At 35.0% G+C, this 22,790-nt stretch overlaps 1 protein-coding gene across 2 annotated transcripts in view; it reads left to right on the top strand.

The window, feature by feature from the left end:
• ACE2 (angiotensin converting enzyme 2) overlaps positions 1 to 22,790 on the top strand; it is a 73,354-nt gene that overhangs the window by 16,554 nt on the left and 34,010 nt on the right. For both annotated transcript variants that reach the window (XM_051984467.1, XM_051984466.1), the window contains exons 3-4: positions 10,132 to 10,426; positions 19,721 to 19,879. In XM_051984467.1, coding sequence (XP_051840427.1) covers positions 10,241 to 10,426; positions 19,721 to 19,879 — 345 coding nt within the window. In that variant the 5' untranslated portion in view covers positions 10,132 to 10,240. The remainder of the gene's footprint in view (positions 1 to 10,131; positions 10,427 to 19,720; positions 19,880 to 22,790) is intronic.

Below are 22,790 nucleotides of genomic sequence, written 5' to 3' on the forward strand. Positions count from 1 at the left end.
GAAATGCAGTAATCCTAATAGCAACATCCCCTCCTTATCTATGGAAATTGCAGCATTGCAACACAGCTGTCTGCAGCTGGTTTCATTCCCAATCTTGAATGCAATCACTCTGTCGGGAGCACTGAACTCAGTGCTCTCCAATTACTATACTAGAGTGAACACCCTGACCCTTCTCTTCTCTTTCCCCTCCTCCCCCATGAGATAGAGATAGGTCATCTCAGAGCTAAATCATGTTCTATTTCATGTCACATAAAGGGATAACAAAGATAAGAATAGGGTTAAGCATATGATTTCTGTGAGAAACCCAGTAAATTTTAGTGTGATGCCCCTTTTCTTGGAGGTAGCCTATTTAAAAAGCAACCAAGAAGAATTATGGCCTCTACATTCTTAGCCTGCCCTGATCCTCGACTTTCAACCTTTGAAATTAATTTGCTTCTGACCCAGCCACACACAAACCCACACACAAAACTAACCTCAAGATCATAGCTACCTGTCCTCTAGAATCTGCCTTGGTATCTGTGTTCTCTGGCAAGATTTTCAATATTCTCTTTCCTACCTACTTTCCTCTTTGAGGAATCTTGTTTTCAATGTTATTTTCTGATAATTTACTTCCATTCCTGGGTCTTTAACTAATTTTCCTTTTTTCTAGCAACCTTGGGGGCCCTGAAGAAGTAGAGTCTTTTCCGGCCTGATTTCCAAGTCCAGCCCCTTTTGGCTTCAGGTCAAAAATGTTTCTCTTGGAAGTCAACGGGACCCTCAACACAGGCGGTGTCCCACAGGACAGTAATTCTTCTTGCCAGATACTTCTGACTAACCTTTCTCCTGGTTACAGACACTGAACCTCTTTTTCTGAGCAGAGCAGAACTGAGCAGAGCTGCTCACCTCACCTTGGTGGGCAATTAATAAAAATCAACACACATTGATTAAGCTCCAACCAGATATTTTGTTAAGTGCGGGGGAGAAATAGAAATTGTACCTGTCTCCAGTCCTAGTGTTCTAAACACTGCACCACATACTTGCCCAAATTTATAAAATACCTGGGCAAAAGGGGAAGAAACCAAGAAACTCACAGCTCTTTTAAATAGAATTTTATGGATATACATTCTTCATCATTTAAAAAAAAGATAATAATAACAATAGAAGAAGTTAGGAAACTGGTCACTTGCTAAACTAAGAAGTTGGCTTTGGGAGACTAAATTTAGAGAAAGAAAAAACTGTTTTAGAATAGCTTTTGTGGGTACAGATAAACTATATTGAGAGGGGATTGCACCACAGATAAGAAGGGGCCTCTGACAATACTTGAAATGCAGTAATCCTAATAGCAACATCCCCTCCTTATCTATGGAAATTGCAGCATTGCAACACAGCTGTCTGCAGCTGGTTTCATTCCCAATCTTGAATGCAATCACTCTGTCGGGAGCACTGAACTCAGTGCTCTCCAATTACTATACTAGAGTGAACACCCTGACCCTTCTCTTCTCTTTCCCCTCCTCCCCCATGAGATAGAGATAGGTCATCTCAGAGCTAAATCATGTTCTATTTCATGTCACATAAAGGGATAACAAAGATAAGAATAGGGTTAAGCATATGATTTCTGTGAGAAACCCAGTAAATTTTAGTGTGATGCCCCTTTTCTTGGAGGTAGCCTATTTAAAAAGCAACCAAGAAGAATTATGGCCTCTACATTCTTAGCCTGCCCTGATCCTCGACTTTCAACCTTTGAAATTAATTTGCTTCTGACCCAGCCACACACAAACCCACACACAAAACTAACCTCAAGATCATAGCTACCTGTCCTCTAGAATCTGCCTTGGTATCTGTGTTCTCTGGCAAGATTTTCAATATTCTCTTTCCTACCTACTTTCCTCTTTGAGGAATCTTGTTTTCAATGTTATTTTCTGATAATTTACTTCCATTCCTGGGTCTTTAACTAATTTTCCTTTTTTCTAGCAACCTTGGGGGCCCTGAAGAAGTAGAGTCTTTTCCGGCCTGATTTCCAAGTCCAGCCCCTTTTGGCTTCAGGTCAAAAATGTTTCTCTTGGAAGTCAACGGGACCCTCAACACAGGCGGTGTCCCACAGGACAGTAATTCTTCTTGCCAGATACTTCTGACTAACCTTTCTCCTGGTTACAGACACTGAACCTCTTTTTCTGAGCAGAGCAGAACTGAGCAGAGCTGCTCACCTCACCTTGGTGGGCAATTAATAAAAATCAACACACATTGATTAAGCTCCAACCAGATATTTTGTTAAGTGCGGGGGAGAAATAGAAATTGTACCTGCCTTCAGGGAGCTTATATTCTAATGGGTGAAGCAACATATACATATGTAAGTATATACATAATATATACAATGAATGCAAAATAATTTTGGGAGAAAGCTGGCATATCTGGTGGATATGGGAGTGGGATGTGGAGTTAAGTTGATTAAGAAAAGCTTTGTAGAGAAGGAAGTCTTTAATTTGAATTTTGAAGGAAACCTGGCATTAGAAGAGACAAGGTTGAAGAGAATGAATTTCATGCGTGGGAAATGGTCAATACAAAAATATAGACTGTTGTTTGTGAAATGGCAGGTAGACTAATAATAGAGTTCACAGAAAGAAGTGATGTGTTAGAAGGAGCCACAATGTGAATAAATATTAATGCCAAACCAAAGTGTTTGTATTTTATCCTAGAAGCAATAAGGTGCCACTAGAGTTTATTGGGGTAGTTAAGCAGCACAGTGGATAAACTGCCTGGGCCTTGGGCACTTCCCAAGTTCAAATCTGCCCTCAAACACGTACTAGTTGTGTGGTCTTGGATAAGTCACTTAACTCTGCCTCAGTTTCCTTATCTGTAAACTGAGTTGAAGAGGGAAACGGGAAATGGCAAACTATTCCAGATCTCTTCCAAGGAAACCCCCAGTAAGGCCATAAAGTGTCAGACTGATTTAAAAATGACTAAACAAGAAGAGTTTATTGAGTAGGGAAGTGACATGGTTAACACTTGCCATTTAGGGAGATCACTTTGACTCCGGAGCAGAAGATGGATCGGAATGGGAAGAGGCTTGAGCTGGGAAATCAAAAAGGGAGGCAATGACAATTGTTCCTGTGGGAGGTGATAAGTTCCTGAATTTAGGAGGTAGCTCTGTGGTAGTAAGGGAAGGAAGGATGCCAGGAAAGTTGTGAAGAGAGAAACAAGATAAGGCAATTGATTGGAATCTGTGGGATGAGTGAGAAAAAGTCAAAGATGACACAGAGTTTACAAAATGAGATAGCTGGAAGGTTTGGGATATCCTTGAAAATAAGAAGAATTTCAGAAGAGGGGCAGATAGGGAAGAATTATTTGAACACCTTGAGCTCCCAGGGACTATAATTTTGTAAATGTTTCCATTTTGTTGTTATTGCTCAGTCATTTCAGTTAAGTCTAATTCTTCATGATCCAATTTGGGGTTTTCTTGGCAGAGATACTGAAGTGGTTTGCCATTTCCTGATCTTTGGTTCATTTGATAGATGAGGAAACTGAGGCAAACAAGATTAGGTGACTAGCTCAGTCACATAGCTATAGAATGTGTTTGAGGCCAGAATGGAACTCAGGAAGAGGTCAACATTTCCATACTCATACAATATATCTGCACATTTTGAATAGCATGGTTTTCTATGAGATCCATCTTGTTGGCTAAATTTTTGAGGAAAAAAATTTCATTTTTTAATGAATTGAGCATTAGTTGCCAAGAATATTCACATATTGAGATCATTATCCTGGCTGCTGGATAAATGACAAGTATCTGTATATTTTTTATCTACATTAAAATATAGAGATGTTTATAGTTAAATATTGAAATAACTCATGTTCATAGAATTTTATGGCTACTAAAGTTTCAAAAGCACTTCTCTTAGATGCTCAAAGAACTTTTTCCTTGGTCATTTGGACCAGGAAGTTTAGAATAATTGTTTTTTTTGTTTGTTTGTTTGTTTGTTTGTTTTTACAAATGTGAATACAAAGGCTCCAAAGACTAACAGATTTAAGATTAATGTTATAGGCATTGAAGAAAACAATTCTTCTAAAATCTACTCCAGAGCTGTATCTACTCTATTAAGCTTCTAGCTATCATGACTTTTTAAAATAATTTGCATTCATTCATGTATTCAACTATGCATCTATCTAAAGAATGAGAGTAGATAGCAATTGTTTTAGTTCTGGTCAGGAACTTTGAAAATCTTTCCCTCCCAAGCAGATTGTTTTGTGGTGGTAAATTAGGCCATCTTTTGACTTAATTCTTACCTATCCCTAGTCATTGAAAGTGCAATGACTTTTACTGAACTGAACGGGGAAAGACCTCAAGGTTATCTGTTGTATTTTGAGCCATCCCCAGTCATTTTGACTTTTGTCTTGCCACTGGAGTTGGATGACTAGAGGAGAGGATGAGGCTAATGACTTTGCATGGCTCGACTTGATTTTTAAATCCATTTCACATGAAAATCAAGATATCGCTGTGAGAAATGGATGGGCCTTTGTTTTCTATAGTTATGAAAATTAAATCGGAGAAATGAAACTTAAATTTAAAAATTGAAACTCCCTAGGGCATCAAAGCATGATCTGGGGTGGTTTTAGATTTGAACTGGAGCCCTCTGAATTTTGCATCCATAAGAATGTAAACTCCTTGGGAGCCGGGACTGACTTTTGTAATCTGAGAAGGTAGTTTGAAATTTAAAAAGAATCCTTTGGTTTTTGCCCCTAGCTCTCCAGGGTGATTTTCTCCCTTAAGAATGTATGTAAGCTCCTAGGGGGACTGGAACTGGCTGTGTAATGGGGGAGGTGGAGATTTACATTTGTGACATCCAATTAATTGGCAATCAGGGGAGGGACTTGCGATTCTGGTTAGAAATAAAATACTGTCTTGTTTCAAAAGTGTATCTACTAACCTAGCATCTATTCTCGCAACAATGTAAAATAAGTTTTTCCTGCTTTCATCAGTGAGTCAGTGGAGTTTTTGGTAAGCTATTTTATTTCTTATATTACCCTTTTGAAGTTCTTGGTCATTTTTTGAGAACAGAGAATGAACAAGAATGACATTGGTCCTAGAACTACTTACCTACCTAACTATCTACCTACCTACCACTATCTATGTCTATCTCTATCCTTCCTCAGTTTTTTCGATGTAATTTTTACATTATAATCATTTCCTAATATTTCCCAATTCTCAGTTTTTGAGTTCTCTCTTGTAACATGGGATACAATTAAGTAAAGTCAGTTAATACAGTGACGTGATATCTGTATTCTTAGTCTACCTATATGTTGAGGAGAAAAGTACATTTTGTGATTTGGCATTACAATTAATTGGCATTTTACTGTTCTTTAGCATAAGCGAGACTCTTCATTTTAGAGATGGCAACTTCTAAATCATCTGCAGGATTTTATGGTAATCTGAATATTATGATATTATTGTATTTTAGAACCCAAAGGGAATTTATCATTCAAGGGTATCTATAATCTTTTTTGTAGTGTATCTTCATTTTCCTATTTCTTTAGCTCCCATTTTCCTCCTTGGATGATTCCATTTGATTTCCATTTCTGGGTCTATGACTCCTATCATTTCTCATGATTGGTTTTTGTTTCCAAAGCAATCAGTTAAAACACATTTCTTCCCTGTATCAGAAGAATTTTTACCCCCGTGAGTTTCACTCTCATTCATATTCTCTGTCCAGCATAAGTCTGGATAGATAATAAGGACCATTTCCTCAGTACTGGAAGTTTTTCCTTGATGTATGTATCCTTATGAGCTAATTTTTTTTCCTGTAAATTTACTGTAAAAACTTTTAACTATTTTAATTTCCCCCTTTTAGCTTCTATAGGAACTTTTTTTATTTTTTCATCTTCCTGTAAGCTCAAGATTCTTTATCTTGCTTCATCTCTTCCTTGAAATTTGATATATTAATCTTGTTTTATGCTTCAGTGAACTGAATTGGAAATATACTTCATTTTTTTTTGTTCCTCTCACATTAGTTGGAAGTTAAGGAAGTTAAGGAGTTTTATTTTTATTTTTCTTAAAATAATGTATGCTACCCATTAGTAGTTTTGAAGACTCCCATTACTGTGATCAGTTTTCCTTTCTGGTTTGTTTGTTTTTTTCCTTCCTTTGTGTAGAGTCTCATTTTGGCTTCCACAAGGCTTCCACAATTTTTACAGACAGGTATGATTTGTTTTGTTTACATTTTCACTTAAATTTGAGCTCTTTTGTTTTTCTTTTGGGGAAAGGATAGCACATTTTGCTTTATATCCAGTCATAATAACTGAGCTAACCTTGCTATCTTCATGGAAGATAGGAGTCACCTACCTCCTTTTTTTTCTATTATTACTAAGTTATATAGTTATTTTTCATAAAAAAACAAACAAACAAACAAACAAACAAAAAAAAACCTGTTGTTGAATTGCACCAGGCTCTTTGTGATCCCATTTGGGATGTTCTTGGCAAAGATGGTGGAGTAGTTCGCTATTTCCTTCTCCAGTTCTTTTTATTTACGTATAAAAAAATTGAGGCAAACAGGGTTAAGTGAGTTGTGAAGGCAGATTAGAATTCAGGAAAATAACCTGACTCCATTCCTAGTGCTGTAATCACTGAGACACCTAGAGAGTTTCCATGTTAATACTCAGTCAATGCAAGGATTTTTTGCTTGAGGATAGAATGATCTAGTTAGTCTTTGTGGGTTTAAGATTATGAGCAGATAGTAAATCTCAGTCAACACTCATTTATTAAACACCACTATATCAGCACTTTGTTGTGTAGAGGGGAACATAAAAGTGAGGCAATCAACCTGTCAACATAATATCTCAATAGAATATAAGCTCTTTGAGGGTAGATACTTTATTTTGACAGGTTAATACAGGATATAGAGAAATAAATTCACAATGTCTGAACACCTGGGGGGAATCAATTAAAACCTTTTGAGAGGCAGAGGTGAGGACAGAGAGTATTCAGGCATTTTAGATATATGTATCTCTTATAATCCTAAAAAATGTAATCACTTCAGTAACCATTTTGATTTGAGAAGATTCAATTTCCTTTAAAATTAGGTACTATTGGATTAGACCACCTTATGGTCACTTTTTGTCTTTCAATTCTATTATGGGTTTTCTATTTATGAAAAGGATAGCCTGCCATTGAGAAATTGTTAGAACTTTGAGAATAAGTAGAATTCTCCAGATTCTTTGGTTTATGACAACATTTTTAGTTCCTTCTCATTGTAGGTGGGTTTTTAATAGGTGGGAGAAGGAAGAAGATATATTGATGAGTCAGTCTTAAATTATGTTTGAAACATTAATGTTGAGGTCTAGCTTTGGGGTACCTAAATGAAATTAGGGTTAAGGTCTAGTGGCAGGTTTGGGGTACAGATTCGGCACAAGGGGGTCTTGTAGCGGCGCGAGTTCCCAATAAAAGCATTTATTGGCCCAGAGAGTTAGATTGATAAGAGGTTTATTATTGGATAAGCAAAGTTAAAGTATAGGCGAAGGTAGAGATAAGGAGGGCACTGGACAGAGGGTCCAGTGGACAGAGGGTCCTCACATGGCCACCATGTTTGGAATCTCTGCAAAGAGGGGTTCCCAGCGAGGCCTTTTTATAATAGGAGACTTAGCTCGAGGGGCTTTCGGGTGTAGCCCCAAAGTTGGCTCATATCCGGGTGGGGCTGGGAACTGGTCAGATCTTCTATTGGAATTCAAAGGGACCAGGATTTGTGAGTTAAAGGGCAATTTACATTATTAACTAGGAAAGGGTGGGAATCTAGAAAGGAATCTTTCCCGCATCATTAATACCTAGAATTAGAGACCAATCTTAGTAAGTTTTGAATAGACTCTAGATTGGAGTGATAAGATTATAGAGTGAGAATTCAAAAGTGGTTAAATGACCCAGCTAGAGGAAATAGATATAGAATATAGATATAGATGTAGAAACAAAGAAAATGGAATTCTTCCTAATCAATTGTGACTTTAAGTGCCAAATAGCTCTTTAATGTATCTTTATTTTTTTTAATGAACTTAACAGTAATCAACAGATATTTTTATATATTTGTTTTTGCTGTTCAATCATGTCTTAACTTTTTATGACCCAATTTTCTCACACATCTAGTAAGAATCTGAGGCCAGATTTTAGCAAACTTTTTCCTAACTCCAGGCCCAGCACTCTACTCGTTACACTATATAGGATTGTGCATTAAACGATACAGCTTCTGCCATGTACATTTTATTTTTTTTAAGTATTTGTTAAGTTTAATAAGGTAGTAAAAAAAAAATGTCCTTTTTGTGTTCCCCTTCTGAACTTTTAACATTTTTAAATGTTTTATTTATAATGTTTTTCTTTCATTTTCATATTTATTGCTACCTCCCAACTCCCAGTTCTACCCTCAAAGCCCTTCCCTGTAACCATTAAATAGCTAGACTTAGTTTCCTGAGGACATAGAACCCCATCTTACCTGAACTTTAAAGTGTTCATCATTAGTAAAGACATTATTAGTAATGATAAATGCAGGAAACTTTTTTTAAGGAGGAAAATGCTGCACCAGTATAAGATGAGGAATATTTTATGGCTATTTTGATGTAAGTAAAAAAGGAATTGGATTGATTCTGAGTTAAAATATAGAGGCATTATAATAGCCCACATAACATAAGTTAAAGTACCTCTTTGGGCTCACATCTGACCACGGACATTCCTCAGTGCTGTAGGCATATCATCAGATCTATATACATTTGTGAGAACAGTTGCTGATCTGCATTGTTGTTAAGTCAGAAAGCATTAATTAAGCATTTACAAGTGTCAGGTACTATGCTAAGCAGTGGGATACAGATGCAATTCAAGTAAGGTAGTTACTTTTTAAAAAGAGTTCCTAACTTGATAAAATCATAAAACCAGATCAATAAAGTATAGCAGCCTGCAACACTTTTACCTTTAAAATACTTAATGAATATATGTTTAATGAATAAATAATGAACTTGTGAGATGAACATATTGGTACTCTTCAGAAGGAAATTAGTTTAATGGGAGGAGACTATAAATGTCTGTATGTATGTATATATTTGTGTATACACACACACACACACATATATAGTATAGATGTCATAGCATATATATACAAGCAGATATGTATATCATGTGAGCAGCAATATGGCTCATTAAATAGAGCTCCGGAGTCGAGAAGACCTGAGCACAAATCTGGTCTCTTACTGGCACCTGTGTGACCTTGGGCTAGTCACTTAATCTGTTTGCCTCAGGTTCCCCATTCATAAAATGACCTGGAGAAGTAAATGGTAAATCACTCTACTATCTTTGCCAAGAAAATCTCAAATGGGGTCTTGAGGAATCAGATATGATTGAATAACAATGTACATGATGCATACAGATCAGATACAAGTTAACTCTAAATGGAAAGCATTAGAAGATGGTGAATCAGGAAAAGCTGCTTGTTATGTACTGATAAAATAATGGGGAAATGTCCTATGTCATAAAATAGTTAGTTTTCCCCCAAACTAATTAAATAAGGTATTTTTATATGTTTATAAAAAAATTACCATTTCCACCATTCACAATGTTTTCTCCCTTTTAAATCTTTTAGATTTAAATCTAAATTAAATTTAGATCTCCCTTTTAAAAATTAAAAATTTAATTTTTTTATTTTACATATGATTATTATATAATATATATAACACAATATGTATAATATATAATACAAAATTATATATAATAAAAATTTTTAAAATTAAAATTAAAAATTTGATTCATAACCATTTTAAAACCTGGTGGGTAGACCCAATGGTTTTTTCACAGGCTCTTTATATGTTTGCAAGCTAACATTACAATGCTGCAGCTACCTTTTAGATCATAATTCTGGCTTTCTTTGAACACCTTGTCACACTATAGAACTTTGAGTATATCTTTGACAGCTTTCTAGGGAAATATTAACTAAAAGTAAAAGCTTTTGATAAGATTATAAAATGCTACTAGTGTTATGGTTCTTTCAAGTTAATTATTAACATTTGTTTACCTGATTTCTTTCCTTTTTTTTGGAATCATTCTTAAAGCTGTTTATATGTATGTCTTTTCCTGGATGAAAACTATAAGAGTTCAACAGATTATTTACAGCCTTTTTTTTTTTTTTTTTAAAGTTCTCTGCGCCCAACCCAAGTTCAAAGGCTGATGGGAGAGAAAAACCCATGAAGAGGTTTGCTTGAAGGAAATTTGCTCAGTGGATGGGATCTTGGCTCACAGGGAAAGATGTTAGACCCTCTCTGGCTCTTTTTCAGCCTTCTGGCTGTGACTGCTGCTCAACAATCCATTGAAGACAAGGCTAAAGCATTTCTGGACAATTTTAATAAAGCTGCGGAAGATGTGTCTTATCAAAGTTCACTTGCTTCTTGGGATTATAACACTAATATTACTGATGAGAATGTCCAAAAAATGGTGAGTTCTCATGATTATGTATGAGTATTTGATGCTTTTTAGGAATGGAATTGAGGCTAGATCACAACTACCAAAATGGGAAGGGAGGGAATGAGAATGAGAGTAACAGTTAAACTAGATTTTGAATGGAGTTGGGGAGGCTCTTTCACCTTTACCTTTCCTTATTCAAAATTCTGAGTATAATTAAATGTAATTCCCTTAATCTTATTATATTGGATAGAGCTCCAGATCTAGAATCAGAGATTCCGGTTCTGCTATTTAATACTTTTGTGATTTCAGGAAAATCACATCTTCTTTTGGGCCTTAGTTTTTTCATCTACAAAATGAGAAGTTTAGACTCATTAATCTGTAAGATCTCTTTAGCTCTAAATCAGCAAGCCTGTGAGCAGTCTCTGGCCAGTTTCCAGTAAATTCTTTCCTGCTTCATGCAAAATTGGCATCTATAATTCTCATCTCACGATTTCATTGTATTTCTAAGTAAATATGATCTATTATTAAATTCATAATGATCCAAACTTCAAAGCTAACAGAAGTATATAGTCAACTTTGTGTAAATGGTAAATTTGGAAAAGTCTAAATTATTCTTAGTAAAAGAGTTAGTAATTAAACCTCGACCATGTGTTGGATAAGTAGAGATTTGGGAATTCTTACTCTAGTTGTCACAGAGCTCTAAGGGACTTCCAAAGGTCACCCAATCTATCCAGAGGCCTCTAAGCAAAACTATATTTAAACTATCTTACATAGATCTTAAGATGTCCTGGGAAAGGCATGATATTCTGCCTGGCAAATATAAGTAAGCAAGCATTTCATTGTAAATTAAGCAAAGGCATATTTAATCTTCTATCAGAATTTGCTCATTTCCCCTATAGAACATGAAAGAGTATGTATCTTAATCCCCATAGTTTGCCAAATTCCCTCCTAGACCCCAAATATGAGAGGCAGAAAGAAACAGTTCAGGATCTACAAATCAATTCAGGTTGAGTGAAAGATCTCAAAGGATTTCCTTTTAGACTAGTGAAGACTCCTATGCTAGCTGTCTTCATCAGATTTAGCAAAGGTGGTAATGATGGATGCTAAAAAGTAATATACTATCTGAGAATACAAGGTTGTGGCAATAACTAGATATAATTTTTTTAAATCAAAGTCTTAGATGTTTAGAAAAATTGTGTCTCACATTAAAAATGTGACTAAAATACACACAGTGAACGATGTCTGTTATACAATAAGTATTGATTGATTATACTATACTAGGAAGTTTTATTTGACTACCTGTCATTCTAAGATTTCCTTCTAATTCAAAAATTTTTAACCCCAGGAGAATCAATAACTTTAGATCTTCAGTAGCATCTAATTTTGTCAAATCTTCCATTCAGAAGGATCTTTTTTTGTACATTTCTGATGCATTTATAATATTATAATCTGTGCGCTTTTAACTTTAGTGAGACCAAGAATCACAACTTAATGAAACTTTATATATCTATATACAGTATTTAAATTGGCATTGAATAAATGGATGAACAAATGAACTGAATTTTTAATGCAAAGCATATTGGCTTCTAGTGATGAAATGATAGTCTGATTTTTTTTTTTTATTAATTTTCCGTGTTTTATGACTGGTTCAATTAATTATGGTAGTAGTAAATTGTACAGTAGATAGCTGTAACAGATAGGGAGACACCTGAAGATTATTTGCACTCTTCATCTTAATGTCAGGATTTAATACTTGTTACAAAATAAAATATAGACATGTTTGCTGAAATAATCTTTGGATCATTAGCTACTATGCTGTTATCACTTTATCTACACTTGTCTATTACAGCAGAAGCAACAAGTGGTGACATATAAAACACTTAGAAGAATTTGTACCTAGCTAAGCAGAATAAAAATATTGACTTTGTTATAGGAAAAATGCTAACTCAAAAATTCATTCAATACAGTTAAGTGCTACTGTGAGCAGAGTGCTATGTATTAATGGAGATACAAAGTTCAGAGATCATAAAGTACCTGCCTATGATACATTTACAAAATGCTTTCATTTGGTGAATGGTAGTACAAATAATCTTCCTGTTTTGCAAATGGGGAAACTGAGACATAAAGTATTTAAATGACTTGCCCAAGGTCACCATGTATGACCCATAAAACCCTATCTTCTTTCCATTGCCTTATCTAGCAAATGGATGGTAAGCTGGAATCTACCCTTTTACAATAAAGAATGAATACTACTGTGAGATACTTAGATCCACACACTGTTGTTTTCTAAATAGGGTGGATGAAAAGAAAAATAATTATTTCTTAACACTGCTTATAGCCACAAATTTGTGCTTCCTGGTAGAGTCATACAATAAGGTGCAAGCAAGTCATGAAAAACTAAAAGTTGAAGAATCCCTCTTTCCTTTATAATATGACATGTTTGAAGGAGAAAATCTACAATGAAGGAATGAGAAATTTTCTGTCTCTGGGCCTAAGGAGAAGAATTTGGTCTTACAAATTCTCATGAAGATGACAATAGATGAAGATTTTACATTAGATAAAATCGCATCTTGCAGAAGTGACCCATGATGTACTCTGTGGCTGAGAACTGAAGCTCTGAGTTTGTGGACTTGGTTCAACCTTAGAGACTTCTTATCAATGACTTTCTTTGACATACTCTTTGAAACACATTCAGAGTTTCCCTGGGTATATTAGAATTTGGCTTGTGTCTAGGTCTTCCCAACAAAGAGACCCTTTGTATTCAGGTTAACATAGCATCAAGTATATAATAATCCATATTTACCCTGGAGACTAAAAATCTAGTAAGGCTCAGTAATTCTTTTTAAAAAAAAAAAAAAAAAAAAAAGACTAGATTTTGGCTAAGATCACAGAGTAAATTTTGCAGATTGACCAGAGACCCTCTGGAAAGGTTATTAAGGAACTTATACAAGATAACTTGTCCTGACTGCAGGAAGACTCTGGATTTGAATCATGTTTTCTGACCTTAATACACTATTCTTTCCACCTTATTATAGTACTAAACAAATGGGTAAAGGCTATTGTTTAATGATCAAGTCTCCTTTCTTAGCCTGAGGGAATCATTGCTCAGAAGCTGTGTTACTTTTAACATTGAGTAGAAGGTCTAGTGACCAAGCAAAAGTTTGCATTTGGGTGATGTGCTCTGAGGACAGAAGGTACAATGATCCCTATCTAGTGTAAAGCCATCTTAATGATGTCAAAGGACAGCTGTTAGAAAATTATTCATCCATATTAAAACTTTTTTTAAGTATTCAAAAGTATGTTGTTAAATCTTAAAAATGCATGCAATGGAGCTCATTTGGAAAGACCAAAATAAATGGTAGTATGTTGGCAATGTTAGAGGAAGATAATAAAATTCTCTTTAAAAAAAATCACAGGCTCCAAGGTAAAGGATCATTGAGAAAAAGCAGTGGATCAATGAGTTTTTATTTATTAATGAATAATATTTTTAAAGTATCCACTATGTGCCAAGTATTGGGGTATACAAATAGAAAAGTGAGTCAATCTTTTCACTTAAGGAATATATATAGGGGCTTCTCTCTCTCTCTCTCTCTGTTTCTCTTCTTCTTTTTAACTAAAATGATCAAATGGTCATCTATAAATTTTTTTTCTCACCTACCTTTCTGCACTTACATGTCCTCAGTGATGTCTCTTATGACACTTGTTGCATTTGCGTCTCTCTATTGCCCCGTTGCTTTTTACCACATCTCGTGAATCACCTGGTGATTCAAGGTCCACAGTCAGGTAGCAATCACTGGTAGAATATTTGTCATGAAAAATAGATTTTGCACCATGGAGCAGCTTGGGATTATAAAAAAGACTTCACACTTACCAGATGCGGTCCAGCTTGCTCTTGTTCTTTCATTTGGTTCTAGATGTAACTGTGTGACTGGAGTGCCTGTTCCATATTATCATAGTGTTATATTAACTCAGTGGACTGACTATCTAATGACATGCCATTGTCTGAATAGTAGGAGCTATTTAGTTTTCCTATATGGATGGCTAGACAAATGCCTTTTGAATAATTTGAATAATTATTTGTATGTTTGTATCCCCTCCTAGGGGAGGTTCTGTAATAAGTAGGAACTTGATTCAATCAGGGTAATATCATTCAAAAACAAGGGCATCTGGAAGAATTTAACATTTTTCCATTTGGACCTTTCAGAGTATAATTTGGATATTAGTAATATGTCCTTTTAATAATATGCAGTCATTAAATAGTTAATCTCTGTGATTGCATTTTTTATTTTATTTTTATTATTATAGCTTTTTATTGACAAAACATATGGCTAATTTTTCAACATTGACCCTTGCAAACACTTCTGTTCCAACTTTTCCCTTCCTTCCCTCCATCCCCTCCCTTAGATGGCAGGCAGTCTCATACATGTTAAACATGTTAAAGTATATCTTAAATACAATAAATATGTACATATTTATATAGTTCTCTTGTTGCACAAGAAAAATCAGATTTAGAAAGGTAAAAATAACCTGAGAAGAAAAACAAAAATGGAAGCAAAAAACAACAGAAAAAGTGTAAATACTATGTTGTGGTCCAGTGATTGCATTTTTAGAGAGCTCTTGTATGATATTCACATATAAATAAGAGACTCTTTGCTAAAGGATAGGATTTAAAACTATTTTTTGCTCTACCAAATCAAATGGTTTTTTTGGGTAATCAATGGGTTATTTAAAAAATTGAGCTCTTCTATTAATTGTTTTTCAGTCATGTCCAGTGCTTCAAGTTCCCACAGATTGTATTGTCCACCTAGTTGCCAATACTACATCAGGTCATTTCTTTCAAAAAATGGTGATGATCAAGATCAATATGTTTATCTTTTCCTATTTACTACTTTTTTTTTTTTTAAACATTTACATCTTAGTTGCATTGAATAAGTGGAGACTTGAAATTATTTATAATAACTTCTTATCTCTATCTTCTCATCCAATGTCAATTTTAACCTTCATTCTAATTAATCAACCTTATTTTACATACAAACAGTGCTGATAACAACTCCCACAACCAATCATTTCCTTTCTGCTGAGATACTACCAACTTCTCTGGAAGCAAATATTCCTGAGAGATAAGACATGTCTGCTGAGTAGTTTATAAGCTTTTAGCCTTAACTTTTCAAACTAGAACCATATTTTCCATTTTATCTTATTAAAGCTTTTTATTTTTAAAACATGCATGGATAATTTTTCAACACTAACCCTTGCAAAACCTTGTGTTCCAAATTTCCCTTTTCTTTCCCCCATTCCCTTCCCTAGATGGCAAGTAATCCAATATATGTTAAACATGTTAAAATATAGAGCCATATTTTCCAACATAAGTTTTTCCCTTTATGCCCCTTTTTTAGTCGGGAAGCTCCTGAAATAGGAGGTATATATTAGGTGGGAGAATCTACCTTTTCTATCTCCTGCAGCAGAGAATGGAGCACAAGGTAGCAATTATTTTTAAGATTTGTTTATGCTCATCATGAATGCTGCAAGCTCAGATGACCCAATTATATTTCTTGTTGTCTTTGGGTATAAGATGAAACCAATTTGCCAACTCCTTTCTATAACTCTCTTAAGAGGAATCTGTTGCTTTCCTTCCATTTATCTGTGATTTCAATTTGCCTTCTGGCTTCTGTTACGACAACATTGATGTGTTTTAGTGTTAAGTCACTTGGGCAAAGATCTCATAGCTAGAATCTACACATGAGTTAATGTTTATGGATGGTCTAAGAACTGTGAGATTCTTAGTATCATCTGACCTTTACCATTAAAAACTTGGGAAGACTGCCCCTCCCATGTAGATAACGTATTACTTTGGGAGAGACTAAAAGAAACCTTTTTGGTCTCTGGGCCACACATCATTGTTCAATCAGAATCCCTGAGCTACCTTGTGTACTAACTTCTTTATCTTTGTGTTTACTAACTTTGCTATCGCGCTTAGACTTTCAGTTGTAACCGATTCTTGAATTTGGGATTTTCTTGGCAAAGATACTAGATCACACAACTAATAAGTATCTATCTGGATTTGAACTCAGGGAAAAATGAATCTACCTGACTTCAGGTCCAGTATTCCATGTGCTATGGTGTCACCTAGTAGCTCTTTGCTATTATTACCCCAAACCTAAGATCTGTAAAAAGCTTTGGAGTCCATAATCTCTAATTCATAATACCATTCAGTTCTTTGCAATTTCCACTTCTTGGCCTGTGCTCACCTCTTCTTACATCTGTTGTGATAGGAAGGATGTTGCCTTCACCAGTTAAAGCACAAGTTGGCTCAGGGATGTTGAGAAGGAAAGGAGAAAATTAATTGTTCCCATTCTAGAATCTTAAAGAAGTAATGAAAAAACAATAGCTTTGGGACAGTTCCTCTGAACTAAGAAAGATCACAATGTTATTTTAAAAAAGAAATAATCACCTTTCCAGAGTAGGATAAATAGACAAAATAATTGCTGCGGACAGGCTCATGTTGCAATGATTGATTACGGTAAAAAATGCAATATATTTCTGGGCTATTTTCAAACCAACTTAAACTGCAACAATTGGAAGGGGGAAATGAAATCTATCATTCACTTCCTCTGACAGTAGTCAAGGACACACTTTCCCTTTACCCCTAACCCTCTCATTTATCTTTAGTTTAATTGAATTTAGCAAACATTTTTAATTGCTTTTTTTGTGACACTCTGCTAGGCTTTGGGGAAATGTGTTCCAGTTACAAAGATTTAAAAAGCTAACAATGTGATACCAAGTTTCCTTATCTGTAAATTGAGGCTCTTGAATAAGAAAGTCCCTAATATGATTTTATGACTTTAAAAGCTGACCTCAGTGAGTTTACATTCTAATGTGTGCATGATCACATATAATACTCAGTGGCCTAGAAAAAGCAACTGAATTCGAGTACCACTTTTTTCATGAGCTATATAACTTAGGTGGGCCCCTTACAAGGAAAACACTTTAAAATGGAAGAGTTGGGTTTGTTCTTCAATCCCTCTCTTTGTGACCCTATTTGGGATTTTCTTGGCAAAGATACTGGAATGGTTTGTCATTTCCTTCTAACTCATTTTACAAATAAGGAAATTGAGGCAAACAGGGTTAAGTGACTGGACCAGGGTCACACAGCTAGTAAATGAGATCAGATTTGAACTCGGGAAGAAGAATCCAACTGATTTCAGTTCTGACACTTTATCCACAGCCATCTAGCTGCCCAGGAACTTTTTTCTCTAATACGCTTCTGAGTTTCAGTCATTCTAGGACAAGAACATTAAATATATGATAAAAATAAAGATCTCCAGAATCACCTTCATTGAGAACTGCCAAAATTTCTTTTGATTTTGGCTACTGCTCCTTTCCCCTCCTTTTTTTTTAAAAAATTAATTTGTTAAAAGAAAGGAGTCATGTCTGTCTTTAATATTCTACAATGGTTAGGGTATGTGTAAACAAGCCTTGTGGACTTGGAGAGTTCATTTAAAAATTTTTAAAAATCTGCCTTCTCTTGAATTGTTTTGGCTGGATATAATTGTCTTCCATTCTCTTGGAGAACGACGTGAGGCTTCACTTTGTTTTGGATGAATAGTAATAGGTTGTGAATGTTTAATATATTTAAAAGAACATTGCACAGTAATAGCACAGAAGAACAGAAAATCAGCAGGTCAAAAAAATAGAGGAAGTATAAAGAGTGTTGTGATTCTGACGTATTTCTTAAGTGCAGAGGTCTGAGGCTAAACGTACTAGATGGAAGCAGAGCCATTTATAAATACACTTATTCTGAAAATAAAGACAAGTCAATTGTAGCTCTCAAGGGAGTAGTTTTATAAGTGCAAGAGATTTTAAAATTTTAATGGAATATTTCTTGTGAGCTAATGCTGCAATTTTTTGATTTAGATTGGAATTTGGAAGAAGGTCACCAAATTCTTCCAAATTACAATCCAAATCAAAATATTTCAGCATTGCAGAGTGGAAGAAATGAAATGTAAAAACAAATGAGGAATAGGATTTTAATGAGGAGACTAATTAGACTACATATATATACCCAGGCTCACATAAAAACTTCTTGGGGGGAAAGGGATTATGAGTAGAAAAAGTTCTAAAGCAGTGGTACTCAAATATTTTTGGTTATATACCTATGACCATAGCCACTTGTAATTAAAAGAGTGTGGAGCTCATATTCACCAGTCATTGTTCTCCTGGAGATGCCATAAAAGGAAAAGGAACCTATAAAGGTTTTTCCTAAAGCCAATTCTGTATCTGAGTGAGATATTTCACTAGAGAAGAGAATCTACTATGTTGTAGAGCTCTTAGAATTTCTATTCTTAAAAGGATTTAGGAAGCCCAAAGAAGTTCTGTGAGTACTAGAATACAATTGATTCTCTTCTGTGAAAAAGATCTCATTCAAACATAGATATTAGGAGTTTGTTACTTTACCAAGATTTTCCCCATTGAATACTGTCCACAAACTGCAATTTAAAAAATAGTTTAAAAAAAAAATTGGTATCTTTCATTTTAATATCACTTAGATTTTTCCCTTGAATTCCTTCTCTGCCTTTCCTAGTCATCCTTTACAGCAGAGAAATTTTTTTTTAAGGAAAAGAGAAAAGAGGGGGGAGAAGATCAGCAAAATCAAATGATAAGTACATTAAAAAGTCTAACATTATGTTCAGCATTCCACATCATGGACTCCCCACCTCTGCAAAGGTACAGGAAAAGACGTCTCATATCTATTTCTTTGTCAAGCTTGTTATTTATACTTTTCCATATTTTGTCAATCATTCCCAATTCAGTGAATGTGAATAGACCTCAGGGTTGTTTTGATTTGTATTTTTAAATTTGTTTGGAAAGACTCAGGAATGGGAATGGAACATTAGGACAAGTTCACTGACTTGCTTAGAGGCAATGACAAATTGTATTTCATTCTAGTTCTCAGAGTGAGAGATAGAAGGGAATAGGAGGGATAGAGCTAAAGATGGAGGACTTATAGTCCAAGGGGCTCCAACTGACTTAGCATCTTCTTAGTAGTCTCTGATGGTCTGATTTGGAAGGTGAAGCAGCAGCAATAATAGCAGCAGGATGGATAGTGACTAAGAGTAAAGATGAGGACATTTGATCCCAAAAAATTCAGAGATAAACCCTAGCTTTGAGGTCTGACCCAGAACAAAGAAGAGACTTTGGCCATTTTGGGAAAAATGAGATTCTCTTCAAGGAACATTCTCTCAATTGTTTGTATCACTATATCCCTGGGTTCACATTGGCTAAAGTAGTTCAGTGATTCTGACCTCTTTTTTTTTTTTTTAATAGAATGAAGCAGCAGCCAATTGGTCTGCATTTTATACTGTCCAGTCCAACTTATCCAGAGAATATCCACTAAATGAAATTTTCGCGTATCCTATCAGACTTCAGCTTAAGTCTCTCCAGCAGAAAGGAGCTGCAGTGTTGTCAGCTGAGAAGAGTGCACGGGTAAGTTGGCAAAAGCTAATGTGTTGGTCATTAGAACTAAAATGTTGTTATTTAGTCATTTTTTGGTATTGTCTGATTCTTTATTACCCTTTTTCTTGGCAAAGGTACTGGAGTAGTTTGCCATTTCCTTCTCCAACTCATTTTGCAAATCAGGAAACTGAGGCAAAGAGCTGAATGAGTTGTCCAGGGTCACACAGAAATGTCTAAGGCTGCATTTGAAGTCTTCCTGACTTGGCCCACTTTCAGACCCACTACATTCATGCATTTCATGATTTTGAAATATGTATTGCAAGTAATGAAGATGTTGAATATGACCTTATAAAATAGGGTGTCCTGGAGCATATAGCTGATGTAGTAGATAAAGCACCAGCCCTAAAATCAGGAGGATTTGAGTTCAGATCTAGCCTCAGACACTTAACACTTCCTGGTTATGTGACTCTGGGCAAGTCACTTAACCCCAATTGCCTCCAAAAAAAATAGGGTGTCCCATTCCTCTGAAACCCCTGGGCAGCCCACAAATATCAGCTAGACAACTGATTGATTCCAGCTTTGCTGCATACAGGACTGCAAAAAAGCTCCTAGAAACTTAACAGTAGTGAAAAACAAAATGACCAAGAATTAAAAAAAAAAAAAAATCAATGTGCTTATCAATTCAAGTTTACCTGATATTCATTGATGATCTTTCCTCCAAAAATTTTGGTTTCTCCCAGGGTTTAAATAAAGTATGTTAACTGGCTTTAGCCTCTATGTGTGTAAGAGATTTTCTATTGCTACCACTTTGTTCTACATTATCAAAGATTTTCTCCCAAACCTTTAATAATATTTACAACAATTGTCTTACTTTAATGTATCATCATGGCATAGACCCAAATATATATTAAATACCTATCCTAGCATTTATGTACCAAGTTACTGGGGATACAAAAAAATGAAACAACTCCTTTTTAAGAGTTGAGCCAGATTCTTCCTGGATGGATATATGTTTGTCTCTGAGAAACCAGCTTAGAAGACTTCAGCAAAACTCATCAACAGAAATCAGTCACCAAATAATGAAATGTTTTTGTTATAGCAACTCATGGACATGAAGGGATTGTGTCCTTTTTTGGAGAAAATGCTGACACCAAAAAATTATGGATTTAAAAAAAATGAGTAACAAAAGTCAAAATAAGTTGTGGGAATAAATAACAACTTGACATTTGGAGTCAAAGCACCTACATTTGGATCCTATTATTCATTTATGCTCTGTATCTATATGCAGAAGTGCTATAAATTCGTTGGGCTTTGGTTTCCTCATTTGTAAAATGAATGAGTTGGACTAGATGCCATCTAATATCCCTTCTGGTGCTAAATTTGTAAACCTGAGACTATGGGGAAATTGTGTCCAGACCCTGTTGCTAACTCCTAGGGCAGAATAGATTAGTGAGACTAGAGACTAATCTGGGACAGGTAGGTGGCGACATAGTGCACAGAGTGCTGAGCATGGAGTCAAGAAGACTCCTCTTCCTGAATTAAAATCTCTTTAAACACTAGCTGTAAGACCCTGGGCAAGTCACTTATCCCTATTTGTTTCTTTATTTGTAAAATGAGCTAGAGAAGTAAATGGCAAAACCACTCCAGTATCTTTGCCAGGAAAACTTGGAATGGGGTCATGAAGAGCTGGAAATAACTACATAATTTCATTCACCTCTGAATCTGTTACCATATTATATTAATAAACTATATTTACACAAGGCTTCACAGTTTAGAAGAACATGCTCTTTACAGTAATTCTGACACAAGTAGCATCATCCCCATTTGACAGATGTGGAAGTTGAGGCTCAGAGATATTAAAGAATTTGCTAGTGGTAGCATAGCTAGTAAATGGAATCTTGGGTCCAGATCATTTAAATCCACATGTGTGCTCTTAGTTAAACAGAGCTGACTACAATCTGTATTTCTACCATTGAGCAGTAGTATTTTCCAACTTCCTTGTGGGTGTTAGAGATAATACCTTGGGAGAAAAGGATCCCTAAAAAAACCATTACGTCTAGACCTTGGACTACCTTTAGTAGTAGAACTGGAGAAGCAGGAAAAATATTTCTGTTTTTATTAGATATTTTATTGGATATTTTGGAAATAAATTAAAGTTCTATTGTTTGTACTAAATCTTTTCAGGAAGAATTAGTGGTGATGATGCAGGCAATCTGGAGGAAAGACAGGAAAAATAAGCCATTTCTAGTCTTTCTATCTCAAGTTCTCACCTCCAGGAAGTATTTTCTCTTTGTTACACAGATACTTTCTCAAATTAGTTTGTTTGATAAGAATATAGATCTCTATAGTCTCTAAAATGAAGCATCTTTTGATTAGAGTTAAATACAGCTAATATATATTATATATACTATATGTCATAATAAATATTATTCTCCATACATATGCACATACACAGAAGCCCATACTGCATAATAACATTCATTATAACTGCTTAGTTTTTTAATACAAATCTGTATATTTGACGGCAGAAACATTTTACATATTACCTGGACCATTGATCATTCCCTTTATCAAGGGCTCAACTAATAATGAGTTGAGTATATTGAGATAAATAGAATGTTGTAGATATTACTATGTTTTCTCATTTGACCCTTATAACAACTCTGTAAAGTAAGTATTATTTTTATCTTCATTTTACCAGGAGGGAAACTGAGATTCCAAATGTCTTCAAGCTCACACAATTAAAAAATAATTGAAGCAAAATTTGAATCATACTATACCTCCTCCAGACATAATGCTCTATGTACCATACTAGGATGCCTCATTATCAAAATAAAAATATTCGGAATCTATGTATGACTCTTTGAAGATATGCAAAACACTGCATATGTTATACTATCTGATCCTTATAAACCTCCTTGTGAGGTGTAGCTACTGTTAT

The sequence above is a fragment of the Antechinus flavipes genome, chromosome 3 (genome assembly GCF_016432865.1).
Source record: "Antechinus flavipes isolate AdamAnt ecotype Samford, QLD, Australia chromosome 3, AdamAnt_v2, whole genome shotgun sequence".
Classification (NCBI taxonomy): Eukaryota; Metazoa; Chordata; class Mammalia; order Dasyuromorphia; family Dasyuridae; genus Antechinus; species Antechinus flavipes.